This window comes from Ursus maritimus, unplaced genomic scaffold (assembly GCF_017311325.1).
Source record: "Ursus maritimus isolate PB19 unplaced genomic scaffold, ASM1731132v1 scaffold_7, whole genome shotgun sequence".
NCBI classification, from domain to species: Eukaryota; Metazoa; Chordata; class Mammalia; order Carnivora; family Ursidae; genus Ursus; species Ursus maritimus.
This window is the reverse complement of record NW_024426885.1, coordinates 30,159,990-30,184,554: the sequence shown is the minus strand read 5'-3', so window position 1 is coordinate 30,184,554 and position 24,565 is coordinate 30,159,990. Positions and strand designations below refer to the sequence as shown.

The following is a 24,565-nucleotide window of genomic DNA, read 5'->3' as shown; positions in this document are numbered from 1 at the left end:
CTTTATTTCCCAGGTTACCCCGGGACCAGTCCGGGGGCGGGGCTCCGGAACGCCTGCGCGTGCGCCTGTGATCCAGGATGGGCTGGCGGCGGGTCCGTCTGCGGGCTAGTGTTGCGGGTGGCGGGTGATGGTTGGTTGGACTGAGCCGGGCCCGGCCGGGTTGCGGAGCTGGAGGGGGTGGCAGTGAGCGGCGGAGGAGGCTGCGGGGCTCCATTTGGCTGACTGGGGAGTCGGCAGGCGGCAGGTAAGAGCGGTGCCGCGGCCTTTGCTCCCCAGTACTGCCCTTTTTTCTAGGGTCGGGCCCTGTTTGGGGCCTTTTCGTGAGCTCGGGTTCCTGTTCTCTCCTTGCCCCGCCCTGCACAAGCCTGGCGGAGTGCACCCTTCGGGCGGCTGTAACGCGCGGAGCTGGAAGGAGGTCAGCCACCCCAACTTGCCCATTTTACAGATTTGGAAACTCAGATCCAGAGACAGGATTTGACTTGTCCAATGGCTCATAGATAGTTCAAGGTAGAGCCCAAACCGGAACCCAAGTTTTTTTTTTTTTTACTTCCAGTCCATCGCACTTTGACGACGCCACCTCTTTCAGAAATAAAGCCCTTTTCGGGTTTTTGTGACTGCAGCTTCAGATCTTGCAGTCTTATCCTCTCAAGCGGATCCCAGGTCGTGTGGGCCCATACTTAACTTTTCCTCTTTGAAGCGTGTTAGTCCGGAAGGGAAGTCTGCACATGAGTAGAATGCTGCTCTTACTGATGACTGACAACTACTGCTTAACACAGCAAACGTCCTGAGAGCAGCATCTTTGTCCATTTGAGATTTGCTACGACCTTCATCACAGTTTCCCTTGCCTTCTGGTGGCTTTGGAATATGTGCCTCCCAGTGTAAACCCTCCAGCCTCCTCCAATCCAGTTTCCCCTTGGAAAACAGATGGTGACTTAGAGCCTTGGAAAGAGGGGAGTGCTGTGGCCTTCAGGCCCCTCTGATCTGGTGGCAGATGTCACTATGACCTGTGGTTGCTCCTGAGGGATCAGAGTGCTAAAGGCTCTTGCTTGGGGTGATAGTGAAGCTCTGCTTTGCAGAGCTAATTCTAATTCTCCACCCCCAACCACAACACACACACACACACACTTTTTTTTCAATTCTGCTTTAGCTCAATTTCCTGAGAAATGAGAGCTCCGTATGTTCAAGTGTGGTCCCATGGACCACAGTATCTCTTCCCTGGCATCCCCATACCCCCTAAGCCCCACTAGCTAAAATGAGTTGCGAGGGAGTTGGCTTCAGACTCTTCACTCAAGTCTAGTCTGTAGCTCTGATTCTACAAGCTTTCAGTTTACATGTTTGGGTTGATTTCTGGTTGGACATGTTTTCTAAAATCCTTTCTAGCTCTTAAGTGCTATGATTCTAACAGTGGTTTCTATTTCTCTTTACTGACTGTGAAGAATGATAGCATCAGATACTTTTTTAGTGTTACCACGTTGGCAGGAGTGCACTCGCTATTATTTGTAGCACAGATAGATGTCTGACCAGCCTCACCGCTTCTGCATCCTCCATTCTTTCAACAAGCATTTATTGAGCCCTTCTATGAGCCAGGTATCGTGCTAAGCATTTTGTGAACATTTCATTTATACCCTAACCAAGTGTATATATAGAACGATAAAGGGTCAGAGCTGGAAGGGACCTTAGCATTTAACCCTACCCTGTCACTGAATGAGAACACAAGAAGATTGAGTTCCAGCAGGGTTTGGTGATTTGTCCAAGGTCACAGAACTACTTAGGGGCAGAATGGAACCCTAAGTAATCAAGTTATGGGGTAGATGAGAGCAAGTCTAGTCCTTGAGGCAGGCATTTCCTATAGAGCTCAGGAATACCAGAGGTGGTTGAGGACAATCTGAAAGGTGGAGAATCTGAAAAGGAATGTTTCTGGGTTTTTTGTAGATAGGAGAGATAGCATATAATTCGTGTTTATTAACAGCTGAGGAATGCATCTTACTTGCAAGCTGTTGCTATAAAGAGTATTTTAGCAAATAGGAAACTGTCCATTAGCCACAGTAAGGGAATGAACAGTGATGTGGACAATCTGAGTCACTTGGATTTGTTGTGGGGTAGAATATTCGTTCATCTCTTACATTTGACTATGGCCATTTACTATTTTGAAAATTCATGCTTCAAGCCAAAACATGGTTCCAAGCAACAGGACTCCAAGTCAAGAGGAAGTAGGAAGGCTGACTTTTTCCTTTCTCTCATTTCTACACTGCTGCTTAAGTCTCTTGGCTTCTAGGAGTGATGGGAACGGCCAGTTTCTTTATCCTGATGCAGAGTAGGTCCTTACCGAATTGTCTTTCTTCTCTTTGCTGGCCTTGTCTGCTGGATTCCTTTTTGCCTTAGGTCATTACAAGGCTTGTGGAAGGAGGTATTGAAGTGGTTTTTTTTTTTTTTTTTTTTTGAAAGGCCTCTAGTGATAAGCCCATGTGCAAGGAGAGTACCTTGCTCCAGTTACTGAACTGAAACCATCACTACAGTGGACCAGCCTCCTCCAGTTTCTCTTGGGTTTTGAACGCCTGTTAAATAAGTCAGTGGAGTTGCTGAGGACATAGTAGCCCTAGGGGAAAACCAGATAATTTTTTTTCTGGTAAGGGCTTTAATCTGCAGAATTGATGAGACTAACATTGAAGGAGTCCATGACTTCTGTTCTGGACGTTGCCAGGGCTGCTGACCTCCCATAGCTATTGAGTGGGGGAAGGCTGGTTGGGAGGCTTGGGGCCAAGGGCAGCAGCTGCAGAGAAGACTCATGAGTGTCCAGCTAGAGCTGGGCAGGGGAGACTCATCACAGAGGCTAGGCTCTGTGGTCTTCATGGGCCACAGCATGGAGGCCCCCCTCCCACTGCCAGGGTCTCCTGCCTGTGGTATTCTGCTGTGAATTCTTGAAGTTGTCTTGGCTTTTGCTTCCTTGGGGGTGGGGCTGGGCCTGGAATTGGAGACAAAGCATCTTATGTCACACAGGGTAGCTGAGGTGTCCTGACAGGAGATTGGGACTCTCGTGCTACCAGGTTGGGTCTGGTGGCCTGTAACATCAGCCCAGAGGAAGTAGGAAAGATGACTATCTTTTGCAGAGATTCGGCACCAGGGCAGGTCTAGATGTAGGATCCACATGCTATCGCTTACTCCCCCACTCACCAGTCCTTGGTGAAGAACAATTGTTAGGAGGTAGGTCGATGGGCTACAGCAGGCAGGATACCCCCCTGGAATCCTCTGCTAGGATGGCCATGCCCACAGAGGCATGGTGGCAGCTTTGTGCATGTCGGCTGTGCTCCACCCAGTGGTCTGTCTACACAGACAACCCCAAAGACCCTGCCTTGGCTTGGAGCTGCCTGCCTCTCCTTGGCCCTTTACTCTAGGTGTGCATCACCTTGGACTTGCTGTGCACCCGAGTGGTATAATGTAAGTAGGATTTCTGCAGGCTCAACCTCCAGACCCTACCCCATGTAATCTGGTTGGGACACTGGCCCCACCCATTCCGCAGAGAAGCGAAGTGACCTTCCTACCTCCCACAGCTGGTGACTGGCCCAGGTGGGCCTCATTCTAGGTCTTTGCCTCCTTCTCCCTGGTGGGATAGGGAGGGACAGGACCCGGCTGGCTCCTCACAATGGTGTGCTCTCCTAGGAGCCATGCGGGGCCAGCGGAGCCTGCTGCTGGGTCCCGCCCGCCTCTGCCTGCGCCTGCTTCTGCTCCTGGGCTACAGGCGCCGCTGCCCACCTCTGCTCCGGGGCCTGGTACAGCGCTGGCGCTATGGCAAGGTCTGCCTGCGCTCCCTGCTCTACAACTCCTTTGGGGGCAGTGACACCGCTGTCGATGCTGCCTTTGAGCCTATCTACTGGCTGGTGGACAACGTGATCCGCTGGTGTGGGGTGGTGAGTGATGCCCAGGGAGCAGGAAAAGGGATGTTTTGGGGTAGCAGAAGGACATGTGTCTAGTGGACCCACATTGGGTTTGGGACCCACAGCAGCCCCCTACCCCAGGGAAATTCCTGAGTCGTCTCTTGGTGTTGGCAAACTCTCACTGTGTCTCCCTGACCTCACTGGTGTTGGCAGGTGTTCGTGGTGTTGGTGATTGTGCTGACCAGCTCCATCGTGGCCATCGCCTACCTGTGTGTCCTGCCCCTCATCCTCCGAACATACTCAGTGCCACGGCTCTGCTGGCACTTCTTCTACAGCCACTGGAATCTGATCCTTATCGTCTTCCATTACTACCAGGCCATCACCACTCCACCTGGATATCCACCCCAGGTGGGTCCCCACGGGCATGTGGGAGGGATAGAGCTGCAGGCTGTGGGAGCCGGCCCCAGGAGTGGGGAGGGGGTGCGCCTTGGTATCTTTTGAGGTACAAAACTGTGCTGCCACCGTTGTCGTGATGCTTTTCTCCCTTTGCACAGGGCAGGAATGATATCGCAACAGTCTCCATCTGTAAGAAGTGCATTTACCCCAAGCCAGCCCGAACACACCACTGCAGCATCTGCAATAGGTGGGTCTTGGCTTTGCTCGCTGTGAACCCCAGCTGTGGCCCTTTTTGCTGAAACCGTAGGGCAAAATTTAGACCTAAAGTTTCAGAAGACGTTTGTGAAATGCCTGTCATATACCAGGCAGTGTGCCCTCGCATCGTGACACCTGGTCCTCAGGATGGTCCCGGGTTAGGCATTGTCACTTGTGGACACTGAGCTTCAGAGATGAGTTCACCTCATCCAAGGTCATGTAGCCAGTGCAGCAGGGTTTGAAGCAAGGCCTGGCTATCTTCAAAGTCTGTGCCCTTTCCACCTCAGCAGGATGCTGGGCCTTGTAGGAAAGGATTGACACTGACCTCTCAAGAACCTTGGCCACCGTAACAGAGCCTGTGTCCCTCCCTCACAGGTGTGTGCTGAAGATGGATCACCACTGTCGTATCCTTTTATGATCTCTTCCGCCTGAGGCCTCTTTCTGTAGCTCCAGAGCCATGCACTGGGTTAAGGGCCACAGCCAAGGCATCATCCCTCCAAGAGCACTGGGCTCATGAAAAGTTAGTAGAAGAGGAGTGGTGGGGACTGGCCATCTCCCGGGGGTGGGGAGCGGGGGGGAAGGAGGACGTTTACAAGCTCTATGGGACAGATGATCTTGGAGCAGGGCATCTATTATAACAGTTCTTTTGTAGACTGTCATGCTAACATTTGTGGGATGTTAAGAGATGTTTGGGCTTCATTGTCCACTGGGTGTGCCAGATAGAAGCATTGGTCCCCTTCTGCTGTCCCATACAGGTGGCTGGTTAACCCCAGCTAAGTTGAAGTTGAAGTATTGGCAGATTCATTTTGCTGAAGGATTTCAGTTTTCACAATTTTCCAGTGGGACTAGTGAAGGCTCTGAAAAGCTTTAACCTCTGGAAACAGTCCCATATTTTCCTGCCTTTGGGAAACAGTTCTTGGTGACTGGAAGCCCTGTGCTTGGATGATGCCATCATGAATGGATAAAGCAGGGATGAATCAGAGAGACCAGAAGCTGTGTTTGATCTTGTCCTTAATCCTTCCCCCACCAGCCTGGCTAAACAACTGCGTGGGCCACTATAACCATCGGTACTTCTTCTCTTTCTGCTTTTTCATGACTTTGGGCTGTGTCTACTGCAGCTACGGAAGTTGGGACCTTTTCCGGGAAGCTTATGCTGCCATCGAGGTGAGCCCATAGTTAGGAGCAGGATAGCTCAGTAGAATTTTGGGGCGTGGAATCTGTCCTAAGGAGTGGGGCTGCTAGCACCCCCATCCTAGAGGCCTGAGAGTATAACCGGCACTGTTTTCCATCCCCTTAGAAAATGAAACAGCTCGACAAGAACAAACTACAGGCGGTTGCCAACCAGGTGGGCCGTCCCCACCCCACTGCCTCCTGCTGCTCAGGCCAGGGGGTATAGAGTTGCTGAGGCAGCGGGGGCCCACCTGCTAGTGGAGTTGTAGAGGCTGCCTCTCAAGGCTGGATCGGGGTGTTCTGGGAGGCTATCTGCCATGGGCCGACTAAGTCGCCTGGGGTAAACTGAAGTTCCTGGTTTTTGATAGTTTGGGGCTCTCTATCCCATTATCACCTTCTTTGGGCTGAGCGAGGACTCTGCCTTGGTGATGGCCTGAGCAGCAAGGAGTCTGTGTTAGTCTGTGTAATGGGGTTCCAGGGGACAGAGATCAGACTGGGCCAGTCTGGTCACCCTTTGTTCCTGGTCTTTCTGCATCCGTTGTCAGGATCGTCCCTTCTCCCAGGCCTTTTAGGACCCCTTACTCTGAGAAGTCTTGGGCTCACGACTGTACCATTTACCTCTGCCCTTTGCGGAGCTCAGTTCTCCCTGCTTGTGCTTGTATTCTGGGTGTGGGCCCGGCCTCCTCTCTTGAGGATTGCAGCCACATAGTGAGGGAGTTCTCGCTGGGAAGTGGAGTGGCTTCCCCTGGAGCCCCATTTGTGTTGTCAAATCTGAAGGCCCACGGTCGGCTCCTCCTGTGCTTTGCCATCCTGTCCAGACCCGCTCTGCCCAGTGTGTGTCCACATGATGATGCTGCCAGGCTTGGCCCACCCATCTGGCTGCCACCCTTGACTCCTCTGTGGCTTAATTCCCTACTTTCTCACCCTGGGCTTTGGTCACTTCCCTGCCTGCAGGTGCTGGGGGCTGTGGTGGAGACCAACAGAGCAAATGAACCACCTTGCTGTTCTTTTTCTAGACGTATCATCAGACCCCACCACCCACCTTCTCCTTCAGAGAAAGGGTGACTCACAAGAGTCTTGTCTACCTCTGGTTCCTGTGCAGGTATGGAACGTTCATTTTTGACAGTTTAAGTGGGGGGCAGCTTCAGGAAAACCGTCCCAGTGCCCATGTGTAGACAGGGACCCATCTCTGTCATCTGCCACTGTTCTTAGTGTGACTTAGCTTGGCAAAGAGTCAGTGCTTCATTTTCTTCAGTGTTTTGGGGCAGGGAACACTAAGGATGCTAGGACTGAGTGTGATGTGCCAAGGTAAGCTGAACTCCTACCTCAGGGTAGGGCAGTGCAATTTCCAGATGAGAAGAACTGAAGATGAGAGGGTGAAGTGAGTTGCGGTGTGATCACAGCTGGGAATGGGAGAGCTGCAATCTGAATTGTGTGCTGCCTGTTCTAAAACTGGTGCTTTCACTACCTGCTGCTGTTTCCTAAGCATGGGTATTTTAGGAAATATGGAACATTCTTATTAGCAATGTAGACTTGTTTCCCCACCCTTCTTTCCATGTAATTTATTCTTAGTCCATACTGATACTTCTGCATTGATGTTTTTTTATAGACATAGTGAAGCAACAACAACTCACCTAGGACGTAGGCTGGGAGATAAGACTTAGGCAGAGAGGTCTCCAGTGGATCATTATTGCTCAGCTCAGTTTCAGATTCAGACCTACTTGTAGCCTCCCCCTCCCCTAAGCGCCCCACCAATCTTGGCCCCTCTTTTCTTAGTTCCGTAGCACTTGCCTTGGGTGCCCTAACTGTATGGCATGCTGTTCTCATCAGTCGAGGTGAGACTAGTATCGAAAGGCACATCAACAGGAAGGAGAGACGTCGGCTGCAGACCAAGGGCAGAGTGAGTAGGGCTGAGGGCTTGGGGTGGAGGGTAACTGAACATGCTGTTCTGAAAACAGAAGCCATGGTCAGGGCCAATAAGGTCAGGTGTCATAAAAGGTCAGAACTTGCCTAGCTGGGACTTAGCTTAGCCAATTTAGGCTCTAAAATTAGGAGGGGATTCAGTAAAAAGGTGTTTGTAGAAATCTGTGTTTTTCTTGGCTCTAGGTTTTTAGGAATCATTACAACTATGGCTGCTTGGACAACTGGAAGGTATTCCTGGGTGTGGACACAGGAAGGTAAAGTAAAACATCTAGACCAGTGCCATCCGATAGAACTCTTTGTGATAAGGTTTTCTGTACCTATGCTGTGTTAAGACATTAGCCACTAGCCACATATGGTTTCTGAACACTTGAAACGTGGCTAATACACCCATAAATTATATTTTTAAATTAATTTTAACTAATTTAAATAGGCACATGCGGCTAGTGGCTACCATACTGGACCACTGCAGATCTAGACTCTGGGAGTAGAGATCACTGTTTATTTGAGCCAAAGGGGCTTAAGGCCAAAACCGGCAGTGTACATGCGTATGAGGCTTACAGATGACCGTAACAGAACCCTGAGAGAGCTGTTGTTAAGAAGGGACCTCTAGGTAGGATATAGTGACCACCAGTCTCCTCCCATTTGTATGGCAGTGCCTGGAGTTCAAGTCAGCAACATGTGGGATTGCAGTAATCTACTTGTAATATAAGTCCTAAGACAAAAAAATGAAGCCTGAGCCCAAGAGACAAGGTTAAACCACTTTTCAAATTGCAACTCCCAAGACAGTAATAACCAGGTGACCAGAAGTACCTGCCCTCTTCCCTTTCCTGTCCTCATTACGTGCTTGCGTCCCTGCTTGTAGTGGCCACTTGGAAGTTTAGCTGGAAACCTCTAAAGGCCCTCAAGGCACTGGAGGGCACATTGGACAAATCAGAACTTTTGTTACCTTTGGGATTAATGCTAAGGTAGCTTCAGGATACCTTGAATCCTTGCTGAGGACTGAGGATCAGGAAAGAAGACCAGGAACTCTTGGAACTCAAGATATTCATTCTATCTTCTCTTGTAGGCACTGGCTTACTCGAGTGCTGTTACCTTCCAGTCATCTGCCCCATGGGAATGGAATGAGCTGGGACCCCCCTCCCTGGGTGACTGCTCACTCAGCCTCTGTGATGGCAGTGTGAGCTGGATTGTGTCAGCCACAGTTTGAGCACCACTCTGCTTCCCGCATTGTCTCAAAGGCCCCAAGGATAGCTTCTTGGAATCCTTGGGCAAAAAGAGTCAGTGGGCCTGCCTTAGAGTACCATACAGGGAAAACTCAAGGACCAATCTCCTGGCTACCGCAGAAATAAGGCACGATGTGGAAAAATTCTAGGACTTACGTCCCTTTACTCAGCTCAGGCAAACTGAAGTTCCAGCCCCAGACTGGAGATTAGGCAGCTAGCAACCCTGCCAGGTGCTGACCCCAACCTCCTCCAGGTTCCAGCACTGGGGTTGGCCACCACCTCTTCCACTTGCTGTCTGAGAAAACACCTGAACAGTAGAGCAGAGATTCTGGCTTCTCAACAGGGCAAGACACCAGGCCTACTGCTGAGGTCACTGCCACTTCTCACATGCTGCTGAAGGTGAAAAATAAAGGTATTTGATTTTTAAAGATACGTAGCTTCTGTTTGCTTTTACTAGAGGGTGAGGAAGGGAGAAGTCAGGGTCAAGGCCTAGTGAGTATGTGTTCTGGTCATGCTTCCTGTGCTCTACTTGGAGGGGTGGATGCCCCAAAGAATTCTTGTTGAGTCCCTGTTAGTGTTCCTCTAGCTTACGCAGTGTTCTAGTAAGGTGCCAGAGAGACATAAGTGGGGAGGGGGAAATATCTGAGAGCCCCATTACCAAAAGAAATCTTTATTCTCCAGTAGATACACACACATCCACCATCCTGGTCCTCAAAGCCACATTCATCTGCATTCACCCCTCAGCAGCATATCTCCCCTTTTCTGACAAATAAATGGAGGAGCCCCAAGACTAAGATCGTTCTTCAAACACAAGTGGTCTCACACTCAGTTACTATACAAAGCCATTAGAAGTCAGGATTCCTATGCTATACAGCCATGCAACAGTGGCCCAGGGAGAGGCAATCAGAGGCCAGTGGTCTCCCTGCCTTGGGCAAGATGGCTTGATAGTTAGTAATTCCAGATTAGATTGTCTGTCAAAACAGCCTAGGCCAGGACTGAGGGCTCAGCTGCCAGGGCTCCCCAGCAGAAACCTGTAGGCAAAAAGAACGTTGGCAGCATCAGTGATGAGGCTCATCTCAATCCCATCTCACCCATGACCTAGAAACTCACCATTCTCCCCTGGCTGATACTGCCTCCTTGCGCACCAGTCTCTTCTTGTCATCCAGAGGCTTGGCTAAAGCTCGGATCACCTGTGGCTTGTACGGCAGCAGCTGTGGAGTTAGAAGAGCCACAGCCTTGCTCAACCAAAGCAACTGAAAGGGCTGCTTCTCTGACTCTATAAGTAATGTTCTTTCTATTCTCCTTTAGTGATTCCAGAGGATGCTCTGTGGCAGGATGGCCATTCTATTCCAGGGTAGTCAGGCAATTTGCCTGTGTATGCCTCACAGTTCGTACCTCAATCACACAGCAGGGTGGCCAGTCCCACTTGATTAAGGCAAAAAAGTACCTCTCTGGCTCTTCTAAGAAGGGTCCAGGCCAGAGAGGACCATCTCAGGTACTCACCACAGGGGTGGGCAGACGAGTAAGAGCGTGCATACACTGCAGGGCAGCAATCCGGACAGCCTAAAACACAACCATGGGGGTGAGGGGAGACCCATAAAGGAGAGACATAGATGCCAAAGAGTTGTGGGGGCTTAACGCACCATGGAAGGGCTAGAGCTGAGGTTCAGAAACTTGGTGACGAGGGTGTCCACGTGAAGACTCATGACCTGGGGTGCTTCCAACAGAAGAGGCTGAAGGCAGCTGAGGGTGGAGAGCTGTACTACACAGTCAGAGCAGGACAGGGCCTCCAGCAGCAAGGAAAGCAGCTAAGGGGCCACAGAGAAGGCAGACACGATCACTATGTGATGAGCCTGCTTTTCCTCCACCTCACCATGCCCCGGCTGGGGACAGTGGCTTAGTCCCCGTTTGAGGCTCTGCAGGGCTTACCGTGGGCAACTCTGGCAAGAGCACAGGCTTAGGCAGCCTATTGAGTACATGAGACAGGCCCTTCAGGTAATTTGGCTTCACGTCTGTAAATACATGGAAAGGCTTAGGGAGAAACTAGTCTCAGACATAGAGCTTGGGGATTCAACTCCAATCTCTGATGAAGCTGGGACGTCAGCCTAGAAAAAGGTTGGGAAAAAAAACCCCAAACCCTCAAGCTCAGAACAGGCAAGACAGGCTCATCAAAGGAAAAAAGTGGGACAAGAATTTGGAAATTTAGCCTTTCAGGTACAGATGACACTGAAGCTCTAAAGAAGCACTCAGGTCCTAAATTATTTTAGGGAATGTGGCCTGAGCAAAGGAAAGGTCTATATATTTGGGGCCTTTCTTTTAGACCCTTCTCACCTTGGGAAGCAGCATGGAAGCCCTTGACCAAAGCAGGCACATTGTCTGTGAAGAACCGCTGGCGGAACATGATCCGCACCTCGGCATGGCCAGCACGGGTTAGCACGTCCGTGCAGTCAGACATAAGCAGAGAGAAGCCATCAGCTGCCGCTGGGCCTAGCTCTGGATCACTCAGGAGGCCCATGAGCTGAAGGAAAGAGGTGTACCAGAAGAGAAGAATGAATCTTAAATATGCAAGAGGAGGATGGCAGTTGTTTCTGGGGTGATAAACACGCAAGTTCCTGTTCAGGTCCTCAGCTCTCTTGTCTCCAGAACGGACTTACCCGGTGTGTAAGGCAGGAGCTGAGAGGATGATATCTGAGTACTAGGGCCTTCGTTACCTGTAATCAGAAAGAGAGCAGTCAGGGCATGACGCTCAAACCCCAGAACCCCAGGAAGCATGCTGATGGTTGAAGGTCAAATGGAGAAATTTTATTTCACCAGACATAATTGTCTCTAGCCAGAATCCATTCTGGCTCCTTACCCAGAGAAGCAGTGTGAAGGCCTGACTACGACAGGGCCCAGGGCTCAGGCCAGCCTCTACTTTGTCCACAGCCAGCTGCAGGAATTCATCCAGCTGTTGCCCTGAAAATAAGAAACACTAATGCAGAGCCTACACATTTCTCCTTTAACAACAAAGGATGTAAATCATTTAAATGCAGAGCACCCTGAGAAGCCTTTGAAAGAGAACAGTATCATTCTGGCTGTGACTGCCCACTCAGCTCTAGGACACTAGCATGAGAGCCTGGTATCTCATAACACAGGGGAACTAGTACTCAGAAAGAGTGGTCTACTTGTAGTAAAAAATGATCTCTAATAGCTCCCTGTGGGGAGTAGGATGACAGACCTAGACGAAGCGCTCTGCTTGAACCCTCTTATCTTCTTATGTCCCGTAATGCTTTGCCCAACTCTGGTCTTGACTCTTGTCCTGAGGGCGGTCCCTCGGGAGTCCCTATTATATTATTAGCAGCTCCTTTTTTAAATAGCATAGGGCTGAACTTCCAAGATTTCATCAGTAATTGATTCCGGGAGGCTCCCACCCCCCAGCCTCATTTCAGTACCTGCAGGGAGCTTGTTGAGGAGTCCTGCAAAGCACTTGGCGGCAGCGGTGGAGGAGGAGGGGCAGCTGGGGCAGCAGCTCAGCTCCACAAGCTCCCGCATGAGTTGGTTCAGCTGAGGGATTTCCACCTACACAAAACCTGACCATGTGATGCACGAAGAAACACTCGTATTCCAAGAGATACCCAGCAGTAAGTGGCAGCAGGGGCCAGGGTGGATGAGGACTAAATTCTCCAGTGAGGAAAACAGAAGATCAGCTTAGCCTATGAAGTTTCTGCCCAGAAGTCACTCAGGAGCTGCCTCCCCTTGTCAGGGTTAAACTAGGGTACTCCCCAAATGTACTCACATTTCGAGGTAAGGAGCAGACAAAGGCCATAAGCAGTGCAACCAGCCGCCTCTGCCCTGAGGAGCCATCCTATAACGGAAGAAGAGCTCTAGCAAGCCTGTCCTGACAGCAATAGGCCTGTCTGCCCCCAAACCCATTCCAGATTAGCCTTAAAAATTTGAAGCAAAGAAGTCCCAGGGTTCCTGAGTGGCTCAGTTGGTTAAATGGCTGCCTTCGGCTCAGGTCATGATCCTAGGGTCCTGGGATTGAGCCCCACATCGGGCTCCCTCCTCAGCAGAGAGTCAGCTTCTCCTTTTCCATGGCTTGTGCTCTCTTGCACGCACACACTCTCTCTCTCTCAAATAAATAAATGAAGTCTTAAAAAAAAAAGTCCCAAGATTCTTTCCCTTCTGATCCACCAGACCCTCACCTGGAATGGCTGGAATCTGCAAGGGAAGCTGTTTTCAGGCAGAAAGGAGATGTCGCCATCCAAGAAAAGAGGCACAATACGGGCAACACTCTGGGCAGCTAAGCTGGGGGTAGAAGACGACGTATTACCGAGGAGCCAGGGTTCTGAAGTACCCTGGGTTCACATTAGAGTCACTGAGTCAATGGGCCAGAACATGATCATTCACACATTCAGCAAGTATTAATTCAGCATATATTATGTGCTAAGAACTGTTCCCATTTTAGGCCCTGGAGATTTAGCAGTGAACCAGATAGATTAAATCCCTGTTCTCCTAGAGCTTACAATCTAGGCAGAGAACTCAACATATATTTCAAAAAAAAAAAAAAAGCTCCACAGGTGATTCTTAAGGCACATCTGTAGCTAAGAACCATTAGCCCATGCCTCCCGCACCCTCACAGTCCATGGTGCCAAAAAGCCCCTTCCTTTTACTTTGCCAGCAAAACAACTCCCTCCACATGTGATTCTGGGTGAAAGGACAGCTCAGAAGGCAGATATCTGCTGCTTCTTCCCGAGATTGCTATCCTCCTGCCTAGGATCAAGCCACATCAATGATTATACTCACTCAGGGCTCAAGTGGGTAGTGGCAGTGCCAATGACAGACACCATGGCGGCCAAGACCTCATCCTCCAACAATACTCTTCTCAGAACTGAGTGCTCCTTCTCTGAAAAATCAATACACACAGACACAATCACCAGGCCATGACTATGGTTCAGATGATTAGGTCCTGTCATCATCACGACTCCAGTCCCAGTGGCAGCAGTTCTTAACCCGTCCTCTAGCAGTGCCAGAGCACCTAGAGCCCTGAGCACCAGCACAGTACCAGAAGCAGAAGTGGCTAACGTGGGTCACAAAGAGCTCCCAAGAACTTTGTGCTGTCCTTAGATTGGGCAATGTGGAAAATAAAGCTAGCTATTACGATCTTCTTAACTTCCAGAAATATTTTAGTTTTTTCCAAAACTTAAAGATCACGCAGATGTAGCGTCATGGGTCATTATCATAGCAGCTACACACCTGGAGCCACCACAGGCACATACTAGGTACTATGTTGCAAGGCACCACACATTCTTGTTTAATCCTTACTAACTACCCTGTGACATAGATATTACTCTTTATCTTCCCCTTGTAAGTGAAGGAACAGAGGTATACATAAAGGTAAATAACTTCACTTAAGTTAACAAGTGGTGGAGGTAAAGATGAAACTCTACCAGGTCAGCTTAACTCCAGAGCCTAATTCTAACTAAACTTATTACATAGCAATTATAGAGAAAAAAGGTGTGCATCCTTCTGAGTGTTGCTAACACCAGTCAGGTTGGCACCCTTTGCTTGAAGTGAAATCTCACTTTGGGGACAAAGGAGTCAAAAGACTCCTCTGCTGGTTCAACATGTAATACCACAGATGGCCTCAGGGTGGCAGCGCTGTTCAACATTAGTGGAGGGCTCAGGTCCAGAGGAGGCAGAGCTAGACAAGTGTGGGGTGCAGAAAGTCACCTGGCATGGAAGCCTGCACAGCCAAGGCAAGCAGGCAAGGTATAGCTGTCTGATGGAAATACCAGCAGCTCTCGGGGTCCCGCTGGCATTTTTCTGCCACCTGCTGGAGGCTCTGACAGATGGCAATAACTTCACTGGTTCCTGCAATCATACTCCCTGTGTGGTGAGAAAATATTCTCTGTAAAGTTTTCTTAAAAGCACTTCCAGGTCTTTCAGATACAGAATATGCGAAGAATAATCAAAGAGGAGTGACAAAAGAGTCAAAGAGTCTCTTATAAAGAGCCAAGTAATTTTCTTCTCTTGGCTGTTCTTTTTCACCTATTCAGATTTTGGAGCAGAACTGGCTCTGTGCCAGCTCTGCAATAGAAGCACTTATACATTTTCCCCTTTAGTTTTCCCAACCACCCGACAAGTAGCATTTCCCCCATTTCAATGAGGAGGATGCGGAGGCTAAATGAAACTACCAGTGGTTTTCCAGGGTCACAGTAAGTGCAAAGTTAGGAGTCAAACCCCGGCCATACTCCGAGTCTGGTATTCTTTCCATTATGTAATGGCTGCTGGAACACCCACTGGATCTGCCACACAGGGCTGGGCAGTGCAAAGACGGGAGCTTAGGAAATTAGTGAGGGCCCACGGTGAGCTTGCACAGGTTCACAGTAGCAACCGCTGCGGTCACTTGTGCCTTGGAGCAGTGGTGCGTATGAGTGAGCTGGAGATCCTGCTCAAATTCTGATCAGTAGGGCCTGAGACTCTGCATTTCTAACAAGCTCCCAGACAGTGCCCATGCTGCTGGTTGATGGAACACATTTTGAGTAGCACAGCCCTAGAGTGGTGCTTTTCAATCCTGACTTCACACTGAAATCACCCAGACACTCAACAATTCCTGTTGTTCAAGCTCCATCCCTCCTCAGAGACCGACTCAGTTGAACTGAGGCCCAGGCATTGACATTTTCTTAAAGGTTCCCATATGACTCTTACATATACCAATGGAACCACTGCCTTAGAGACATCAACTCCAAACCTGCCTATAGTTCCCCATTCAACCCAGCTCCTTGATGATTATTCTTGGTCATTACCTTTGTTCATCTGGAAGAGATGCTGTAGCAGCAGAGGCAGGGTCTCCCTGACAATACTGGGATGTGTTGATACGGCTGACAAGGCTTGCAAACAGCGAAGATGCCGGGAGCATTTGGTGGGCTCATCCCCTTTAGCCAAATCTAACTCCCCTGAAAGCAACCCGGGCGACATGATTTCACTGTCTGATGGCACGCATGAAGGCCCCAAACATCCCTGGGAAGGGGTGAGCCACAGAGGATCAGAGACACACACCTCTGCACAGTTCCTCAGCAAGCTTGGGCACTAGGTGGCTGCTGAAGGCTACGGGGTAGAGAGCGGCCAGGGCTCCTGACGCTTCCAGTGCTGCCACCCTGCTGGGGCACAGGGCAGATGAGCAACAGCTGAGCCTTGGCCCACAGTTCTCTTGCTTAGGCCTCCCATTAGGCAGATTCAGGGGTGTGGGCTCTCAACCTTGCCTTGCTAAGGAGCAGGACTGAAGTACCTACACCACCAAGTTGGACAGGGCTTCTTAATGCCCTCAAAAGAGACGAGTCTGACATCTCCAATCAGTTGGTAGCCAGAGTCAAGCAGAGGGCCCACCTCCCCTAGGGATAGTCAAGGGTCAGAAGCACAGAGCCCTGGAACAGCTTGTCTATCTTGCTGCTTTTGATTCTCACCAACTCTGGGAGTCCTCCTCCAGGAAGCTCAGTCTGTACAGGTGACCCACTGCCAGCTCCAAGTCCCCAGGAGACAGGAGATCTGTGTTAGAAAGAAACACAAACCTCACCTCTCTTCCTCTGTAGCCACCACAACCCTTCCCAAAGTCCTATTAGAAATCCCAAACGGTGGGGCGCCTGAGTGGCGCAGTCAGTTAAGCTGCTGATTTGGTTCAGGTCATCATCTCAGGGTCCTGGGATCGAGCCCTGCGTTGTCCAGCTCGCCACTTAGCAGGATGTCTGCTTGTCTCTCTGCCCTCCCCCCGCTTATGCACGCTCTCTCTTTCAAATAAAATCTTAAGAAAAAAAAAAAGAAATCCTAAATCACCCAGAGTTGCAGTGAGAACCAGGGAATTAACGCTGCTCTTTTTTGAAGACAGAAAATCACAAGGAAGGACCAATACCCTTTCTTTTCTCTTTCTCGTAAGTGTACCTGGCTGGGCACCCAAGACTGCGAGTGTACGGATGCCAACAAGCTGAAGCTGTGTGTTGGGGTCTGTCAGAGCCATGAACACCAGTGAGCACAGCTGGTCCTTGAAGCCATTCAGCGGCCTTTCATCTAGGGACAGACAGAGTCCAGGTTAGAGGGAAACCCTGACTCAGCAGTGATGTAAAGACAACTTGGGGCAAGATTCAAAGAACTTAATCCATTGGGTGTCCAGGAGGTACACTGGAAAAAAATAAACAGGCCTCATCTGATAACTGTTCTCTTGTGCTACAACCTCAGAACAACAGGACCACTGTTGTTCTAGAGTGCTTCTCTGTAGCCTTCTTTGCCTGCCATCCTTTATAGGAATACAGTGCTCGGCAGCCCCCAGGACACCACACCTGCAAGGTGATCTCACCCTTGTCTTCATAGCTCCATTTCTGGTGCAGCTTCAAGAAACCCAGGATCATTTCAAGGATTGTCCGTCGCTGGTTGCTCTGTAATGTTTTAAGGTATATGGGGGTCAAAGAATATTTTAAAGGATTTCATTCCTGCTCCTCTTGAAGCAGGGAGAATTATCCTTTTACATAAGAGCGTCAGGAAAAGAGTGAACAAGGGAACCAGTAGCAACTGATGAGAGCAAAACCCAAGATCTACTATCTGGGACAAGCTCAACACTTAGCTCTCTCTCTGTGAAAGGGATCCTAGCAAGAGGACCCATCCTTTTTTCAAAAGATTCCGTTTCCTTACCTGACTGTGCTTGCGGAACTGTTCCAGCAGTAGAGGCAACACGTTGCTGGTGATGTGGTCACAGGCCCGAGCAGATGCACCTGCCGCTGCCTGCAACAGTTTGGCACTAGGCCACACGAGTTTCATGTCTGGTTCACACAGATGGTGCCTGCAGTCTAGAGAGGCAGCACATCACAGATCTGGGGAGCAGGGTGAACGTTGCCTGATTCCCCTGCAGTCCACAGAAGTTGGAGACTGAGACCTGGGACAGTTTGCTAGCAGTTACCACTCAAAGTGTTTCCAATTCCAAGTAGGGCTCCAGCACCCAAATTACTGAAAATGGAAGGCTACTCATAAAAGGTCACTGGCCTTAAGGAACTTTTTTCTGTTGTGCTCAACCCCCCTTATGGCTGCCATGGCCCCATTACCCTGTAGAATGTTGCTAAGGAAGGAGTCAAGGAGGTCTTCAGCATCAGCTCTCAGCACAGAGCGAGACAAACACGCAGTCAGAGAGTGGAGGGCCGCTAGGCCATCGGCCTCCACCCGCTCACTTGCCGTCTGGAACACCTGTCAGGGAGGGATCCCATGGCTACTGAGGTGAGCCTGCACCAGGCGAGAGCCCACCCATCCACTGCCTATTTCCTTTGGGAGGCAGGCTTTGAGAACTTTTATGGCAGAGCAATGGAAATTAACCCTGCAAGTGAGTTTCTTTTCAACGGGTGTATTCTCACCAAGTCTTTGTCTCACTAGAATTGATATACGTACTTTTTGAGAAACAGGATACCAACTTGGAGCAGTGGCTGTTGGGATCCCCTTTCCTAAGTCTCTTCCTCTCCCCTCCTCCATCCCCTTATTAAGTATGATGCCAGAGGCACCATGACCTATGCTTCTTACCATGGAAGGACAGGAAGTGGGCACTACGCAAAAGTGACTGTGTGCCATCACCAAGCAGCTGACCCTATGTAGGGATTTTCTCCCGTCATTCAACTAGAAATATGTCCCCTTACTGGCTTGTAACAGGGAAAAGGACAGGGTGTGTTGTTTCCCCTCATGCCTGACAAGTGGGAGTTAACAGTAGTGAGTTTATCTAATTAATACTCACCTCTCTGCGGATAGAAGCCCAAAGGCTGGGGAGGAAGTCCTTTAGTTCCTTTTGTCCGTACACAGCACAACAAGCGTTCTGCCAAGGAAAGTGCAGGTATCAGTTATCTACACAATCAGACTTCCTCAGCATAATGGCACCTGAAGGAGCCTGGCTCTCAGCAGAAGAACCAGCAGGATTTCACAAGAATCCTATCAGGTCACAGAAAAATGGGAGCTCATCCTGACTGATGGAAAACAAGCATAAAGAAGGAGCCCTGGGGCACCTGGGTGGCTCAGATGGTTAAGCATCTGCCTTCAGCTCGGGTCATGATCTCAGGGTCCTGGGGTTGAGCCCCACGTCAGGCTCCTGGCTCAGTGGGGAGTCTGCTTCTCCCTCTCCCTCTGCCTCTCTCCTCCACTTATTCTCTCTCTCTCTCAAATGAATAACTAAAATCTTAAAAAAAAAATAAAAAATAAAAAATAAAAGGGAGCCCTGGTCAGTCTTTCCTCAGCTGCCACTCAGTTACTATGGACCAGACAATATGTAGCTGGGAGGGTTTTGGGTCAACATATAGGCCCAGATTCTGGGTATCCCTCTCATGAGGGCCACTGAACTATTCCCTGACTCTGAGTCCATACTCCTTTAGTATATCTACATCGTCTAAAGGCAGCTGGACCCTCGAAAAAGAGAAATCGCTCACCAGAGTCTGCAGAGAATCCAGCTTGGCACTCAGAATCTCAGAATCCACTTTCTCAATCAGCAGGGGCAGCAGGAACTGTGGGAGAGAAGGAAGAACTGAAGCCTGAGATGGGTAGTGTCATAGCCACACCAAGGCACCAAGGTCAACTACATCCTTATTACCACCAGTCCCCAGCGTAGAAGCTACATTAAAAAGCTACAAAGAGTTGAGTCAGGGGTTGTGACTGTAAACCAACCTTTCTGCCAAGCTGTGGCCAGATTCCCAGTTAACCTGAAAAATGAGTTAGTTGGCAATACTGCAGGATTTTAAAAGATAGCACCATACAAGGATTGAATTATTATTTTAAACAAAGAGATGGTAAAGGTTTCTACTTTGAAGATCTGAAGATACTTGCCACATAAGCCTGAAGACACTTGCAGGATGCCATATGCTAAAAATGTATTCTGAAACTTTCTTTTTCCCCACGCTCTTATTGTCCTTTCTTCAGAGCCTTCTTTGGGCAGAGGCTACATACCTAACTTTGGCTAGACTCACCTCGGCAAATCGTGGTGTAGAAGCCAGCACAGCTCGAAGACTCAGGATGAGATCTTCTCTCTGGATGCCATGGGGATCATTAGGTGGCTGGAAAAGGGAGAAGGGCCAAGGGTTTGCACAATTCTTCAGACCACCCTTGGACACAGATTTAACCCAGTAATCCTGCAGAATAGGTTGATATTTACGCCCAACCGGACAGAATAGTGGGACAGGAGGCCCCAGCAGGAAGACATGCTTACACGTCCCTTGGGAATTTCTGTCTGTTGGGCATTTATTTTCTATCCCATCTATCACCTCACCACTTAAGAGAGAAGCACCCTTTCTGGTACATTACTTTCTACTCTCTATATATGCTGTGACTATATGTTACTAGACACTGTTTTCTCTTCAAAATATACATACTTTTAAAACTGTGATTGTTTTGACATATGATTTATGATTTTTTCCCCCACTTAATACATTAGGTCCATTTTTCTGTGGTATTACATTATTCTTTCACAACATTAGGTTTAGTGGCTGATACTATTTCATTGTATAGTTAAGCTACAATTTATTTAAATAATTCCCCTTTGACGGACATTTCTGTTTTTTTACCCTTATAAAAAAGGTGTAATTCTGGGAACATAAACAGCATTGATGGTTTCTGTGTCAAAAAGCCATACTGAAAACATGTATCAGATTTTCCTTTTCCTCTTTAGAAGCAACACCAAAAATATAGCAAAGGGATTTTCTTTTAAGACATAAAGCTAAGACACCTGGGTGGCTCAGTCCATAAGCATCTGCCTTCAGCTCAGGTCATGATCCCAGGGTCCTGGGATGGAGTCCCGCATTGAGCTCCCTTGCTCAGCGGGGAGCCTGCTTCTCCCTCTCCCTCTCCCTTCAGCTTGTGCTCTCTCTCATTCAAATAAATAAATAAAATCTAAAACAAAACATAAAGTTAGGGGCACTTGTCTGGCTCAGTTGGTAGAGGATGTGACTCCTGATCTTGGGGTTGTGAGTGCAAGCCCCACACTGGATGTAGAGCTTACTTTAAAAAAAAATTAATTAAAAATTAAAAAGAAAAGACGTAATGCTAAAGGTTGAAGAAAATGCCGGCAATAAAATTTTAGAAGCTGAAAAGCAGATGGGTAAGAAAATGATTCAAGAGGGCCAAGACAACAGAACCCTCAGTAGACTTGGGAAAAGCTGAGTAGCTACCCATATACACTGCAGTCCTCAAAAAGCTTTGCAACTGGCAGTAGCAGGTGCCTTTGGAATTGGGAGTGGGGTTAGAGAAGCAATCTGACCACCTAGATTGCTTCCCAGCTCCTGCCTTTCTCCAGCAGAATCTGGAGGTTTAATTCTTTGGAGAAGGTATGACAGATGTCTCTAATCTTAGAGATACAGGTGCAGTAGAGGGCCTGGGGAAATAGGGTCTCTGATCCAAGAGCAAGGATAAAGGAATCCCAAGGATGATGGTGAAGGAAGATTCAGTATCTCCTTTGCATTAGGAGTAGGAAGCAACCAGTTGAGACTGTATGTATGGCCAAGTTAAGCATGTTTTTATATTGTTTTCTTTTAATTCCAGTGTAGTTTACAGTGTTAAATTAGTTTCAGGTGTACAATATAGTGATTCAGTGATTCTATATATTACTCGGTGCTCATCAAGGTAAGTGTACTCTCAGTCCCCTTATTTTTACATTTTTAAATGGGTGGGGGAAAAATCAAAAGAATATCCTTTTTTTAAAAAAGATATTTATTTGAGAGAGAGAGAATGAGTGGGGGGAGGAAGGGCAGAGGGAGAGGGGCAAGCAGACTCCTTGCTGAACACGAAGCCTGACTCGGGGCTTGATCCCAGGACCCTGAGATTATGACCCGAGCAGGAGGCAGACGCTTAACCGACTGAGCCACCCAGGCACCCCCAAAAGAATAGTTATCTTGTGACACATGAAAATTATATGAAATTTAAATTTCTGTGCCTATAAAATTTATTGCAATACAGACACTACCACATTCCAGTGTCTATGGCCATGTTTGTGTTAGAACAGCAGAGCTGAAGAGTTGTGACAGAAATGATACAGCTTGCAAAGCCTAAAATAGTCACTACCTGGTTCTTTACAGAAAAGTTTGCCCACCCCTGCTCTAGAGTGAGCATATATGCACAGTGAAAATCAAAGGAACCATCACTTATACTGATGTGATCCACTATGATGATGGCATATGGCCAAAAGGGATTGATAGGACCATAAAGAGTATCTCTTTAGTGTAACAAAGAGTTACACTAAAGCCAGGTGTCCCTTTATTTTAATTGACAAGAGCTTTCTACTTCCCATGTAGACTGCAGTCCAGAACATACAAAAATCTGCTTGAGGGGCACCTGGCTGTCTCAGGTAGAGCATGCAACTCTTGATCTCAGGATAGTGAGTTCAAGCCCCATGTTGGGCACAGAGCTTACTTACAAAAACAAACAAACAAACAAACAAACAAAAAAACCTGCCTGAATAAGAGAAATTCTCCTATCATTATAACTTTTTCTTGCCTAGAATATCTGAGAAAATGGATAAGCACTTGGGAGCAGTGATGATCTCTAAAAGGAAAACGGGTGGTGGCAGTAAAGGGGTATAAAAGGCTTCACCTCCCTATCCTTTAAATATTGAATCATGGGGCGCCTGGGTGGTACAGTGGTTAAGCGTCTGCCTTCGGCTCAGGGCGTGATCCCGGCGTTATGGGATCGAGCCCCACATCAGGCTCCTCCGCTATGAGCCTGCTTCTTCCTCTCCCACTCCCCCTGCTTGTGTTCCCTCTCTCGCTGGCTGTCTCTATCTCTGTCGAATAAATAAATAAAATCTTTTAAAAAATAAAAATAAATAAATAAATAAATAAATAAATATTGAATCATGCTCACTCTATTACCTTTCAAAAAAGTAAATGACATACTCTTTCCTGCCCTAAAATTATAAATGCATATATTCCAGCAACTCCACTTTTAGGAATTTATCCTATGTATACCCATATATATGTGAAATGATACATGTACAAGATATATAAGTTGCAGCATTGCCTGTAACAACAAAAGATTAGCAACAACCTTTATCCCACAGAGGACTAGTGAAATTAATTAGGTATTTCCACTGAAAGGAATACTACACAGCCATAAAGAATAAAGAACTAACTTAAATACTGATATGGAGCATTCTCCAAGATATACTAAGTGAAAAGGGCCAAGTACAGCAAAAGTGTATACATATGCTGCCATTGGTAGGGGTATGGGAGCATTCGCTTACCTACAGATAAGAAAGTTCTATACAATACAGACATAATTGATAAAACTGGTTGACAACAGAGAAAGAAATGATAGTAGATAGACTTTTCACCTTTTTATACCATTTAGATTTTGGATCATGTGAATGTATTATCTTTTTAAAACAAACAAAAAATAAAGCAAAAACAGAGAAACCTGGTGGCCTAACAAAGAGATTTCAAGATGTTAAAGGCATACGTTCTTCTGAGTTAGAAACAGTGATAGCCACTACAGAAGAGATAAAGAGAATTTTAGGACAGAGGTGCCCCAAGGACCATGGTGGCAACTGCAATAAGCCGGGAAGCACTTCCCTGCCGCCAAAATGGCTGTGTAACTTTAACAGCGCTAAGAGTCAATGCTCAGATGTTACTTGGCGTGCTGTGATTTAACTCCTTTCATTTCTTTGAAATCACTAATGCTTGCAGTACACATCCCCATGCATACCCATGCAGAGTGGGAGGAAGGCCCAAGGGGGTCAGAGCATGCTGTATATACTGTGCTCAACTGGGTCTTCCTTGTTTTGTCAATTTGTTTCTTTTGCCTGAGATCACCCCTCAGACTCCAGGATTATATCCTACCATTCCTCAGAAACCAACTGAAACCCCATCTTATCTATGAAGTCCTTCCTGACTACTCTAGCTCACACCGAACTTGGTCATCTCTGAACAACTATAACACCACTTGTTTTGGTCCATAATCTCATATTGTTACTTAAATGTTTCAGCCTTCAAGGGCAGGAACCATGTTTTATAATCCTGTAGCCCTCACCACTAAGTACACTGTTAAGGCGCTTAAGGAGTCCCCAAATACCCACTGAACTGAATCCTTCCTCTGATGGCAAATGCTTCTCCATTTCCCAGTTTACTAAAATGTAAGCTCATGAGGGCAGGGATTGTCTCCTTTGTTCATTGTTGTCCCTTCAGTGTCTAGAACTGTACTTGACTCACAGGACGATTCAAGGAATATTCGAACAAATCAATGAACGAACAAATGAATGAATGAATAAAAGGGGCTACTTACGGGGGTAAAATCAATAGGGAAGTAACAGGACGTCACTTCAAACAACTCCTCCACAAAGGGTCCTAAGGTAACAGAGAAACAATGAGGTCAGCTTATAATTTTCACTCATCTGACAAGCCCTAACCAGCTAATTCAAGGCTTTAAGGACATACCCAGGCTATAGTCCCTGGAGATGAGGTCATGGACGATGCGGAAAGCCACCAGAAGATTTCGGGGATCCTTTTCCCCATCCATCACCTGGATGAAGCCAAAGGTGAAGTCAGCTCCAAGGCCCTTCAGCTCTGGGGAAGAGAGAACAGGTCACTACCCTCCCTTGAGAGAGAAAGCTGGGCTTTCTTCTGGCTTGTGTTCTCCCTCTACTATCACTATCCCACCTTTGCTGCCTCCTAGAGCATACCCTTTTTGTTTTCCTATTCCAAGAGAGTACACAGTGAAGAAGAGATGTTAGAGAATTTAAAATATTAGCCC

At 48.1% G+C, this 24,565-nt stretch overlaps 2 protein-coding genes across 7 annotated transcripts in view; one reads left to right on the top strand and one right to left on the bottom strand.

The window, feature by feature from the left end:
- The first annotated feature begins 39 nt into the window (after positions 1-39).
- Positions 40-9,269, top strand: ZDHHC16 (zinc finger DHHC-type palmitoyltransferase 16). Of its 4 annotated transcripts, none has more exons than XM_008702224.2 (11): positions 40-244; positions 3,658-3,905; positions 4,086-4,280; positions 4,427-4,515; positions 4,899-4,927; positions 5,554-5,687; positions 5,821-5,868; positions 6,710-6,795; positions 7,470-7,593; positions 7,800-7,870; positions 8,683-9,269. In XM_008702224.2, exons 2-11 carry the CDS (start codon positions 3,663-3,665, stop codon positions 8,795-8,797), a joined length of 1,134 nt encoding a protein of 377 aa, XP_008700446.1. In that variant the 5' UTR covers positions 40-244; positions 3,658-3,662; the 3' UTR covers positions 8,798-9,269. The 4 variants fall into 4 exon arrangements, with proteins under 4 accessions (XP_008700446.1, XP_008700506.1, XP_040479758.1 ...); XM_040623824.1 differs by lacking the exon at positions 40-244 and adding an exon at positions 395-415; XM_040623823.1 differs by lacking the exon at positions 40-244 and adding an exon at positions 1,617-3,435.
- A 224-nt stretch (positions 9,270-9,493) lies between these two features.
- Positions 9,494-24,565, bottom strand: part of MMS19 (MMS19 homolog, cytosolic iron-sulfur assembly component) — a 32,234-nt gene continuing 17,162 nt past the window's right edge. For 2 of the 3 annotated variants that reach the window (XM_040623820.1, XM_040623822.1), the window contains 25 exons: positions 24,250-24,378; positions 24,098-24,159; positions 19,798-19,884; positions 19,264-19,338; positions 18,582-18,659; positions 17,908-18,046; positions 17,501-17,655; positions 17,169-17,247; positions 16,757-16,882; positions 16,285-16,366; positions 15,881-15,981; positions 15,628-15,777; positions 14,552-14,707; positions 13,625-13,724; positions 13,024-13,126; positions 12,615-12,683; positions 12,271-12,397; positions 11,694-11,794; positions 11,494-11,550; positions 11,171-11,357; positions 10,769-10,851; positions 10,483-10,647; positions 10,343-10,402; positions 9,950-10,050; positions 9,494-9,870 (listed from right to left, as the gene is read on the bottom strand). In XM_040623820.1, coding sequence (XP_040479754.1) covers positions 9,843-9,870; positions 9,950-10,050; positions 10,343-10,402; positions 10,483-10,647; positions 10,769-10,851; positions 11,171-11,357; positions 11,494-11,550; positions 11,694-11,794; positions 12,271-12,397; positions 12,615-12,683; positions 13,024-13,126; positions 13,625-13,724; positions 14,552-14,707; positions 15,628-15,777; positions 15,881-15,981; positions 16,285-16,366; positions 16,757-16,882; positions 17,169-17,247; positions 17,501-17,655; positions 17,908-18,046; positions 18,582-18,659; positions 19,264-19,338; positions 19,798-19,884; positions 24,098-24,159; positions 24,250-24,378 — 2,600 coding nt within the window. In that variant the 3' untranslated portion in view covers positions 9,494-9,842. The remainder of the gene's footprint in view (positions 9,871-9,949; positions 10,051-10,342; positions 10,403-10,482; positions 10,648-10,768; positions 10,852-11,170; positions 11,358-11,493; positions 11,551-11,693; positions 11,795-12,270; positions 12,398-12,614; positions 12,684-13,023; positions 13,127-13,624; positions 13,725-14,551; positions 14,708-15,627; positions 15,778-15,880; positions 15,982-16,284; positions 16,367-16,756; positions 16,883-17,168; positions 17,248-17,500; positions 17,656-17,907; positions 18,047-18,581; positions 18,660-19,263; positions 19,339-19,797; positions 19,885-24,097; positions 24,160-24,249; positions 24,379-24,565) is intronic. The other variant, XM_040623821.1, reaches the window with a different exon arrangement.

Bases quoted from the DNA above. Each gene is read 5' to 3' on its own strand.
- ZDHHC16 (XM_008702224.2), top strand. From the start codon at position 3,663: ATGCGGGGCCAGCGGAGCCTGCTGCTGGGTCCCGCCCGCCTCTGCCTG. The intron at 5,869-6,709 runs GTGGGCCGTCCC...TTCTTTTTCTAG, and splicing joins TACAGGCGGTTGCCAACCAG to ACGTATCATCAGACCCCACC. The intron at 7,871-8,682 runs GTAAAGTAAAAC...CTTCTCTTGTAG, and splicing joins CTGGGTGTGGACACAGGAAG to GCACTGGCTTACTCGAGTGC.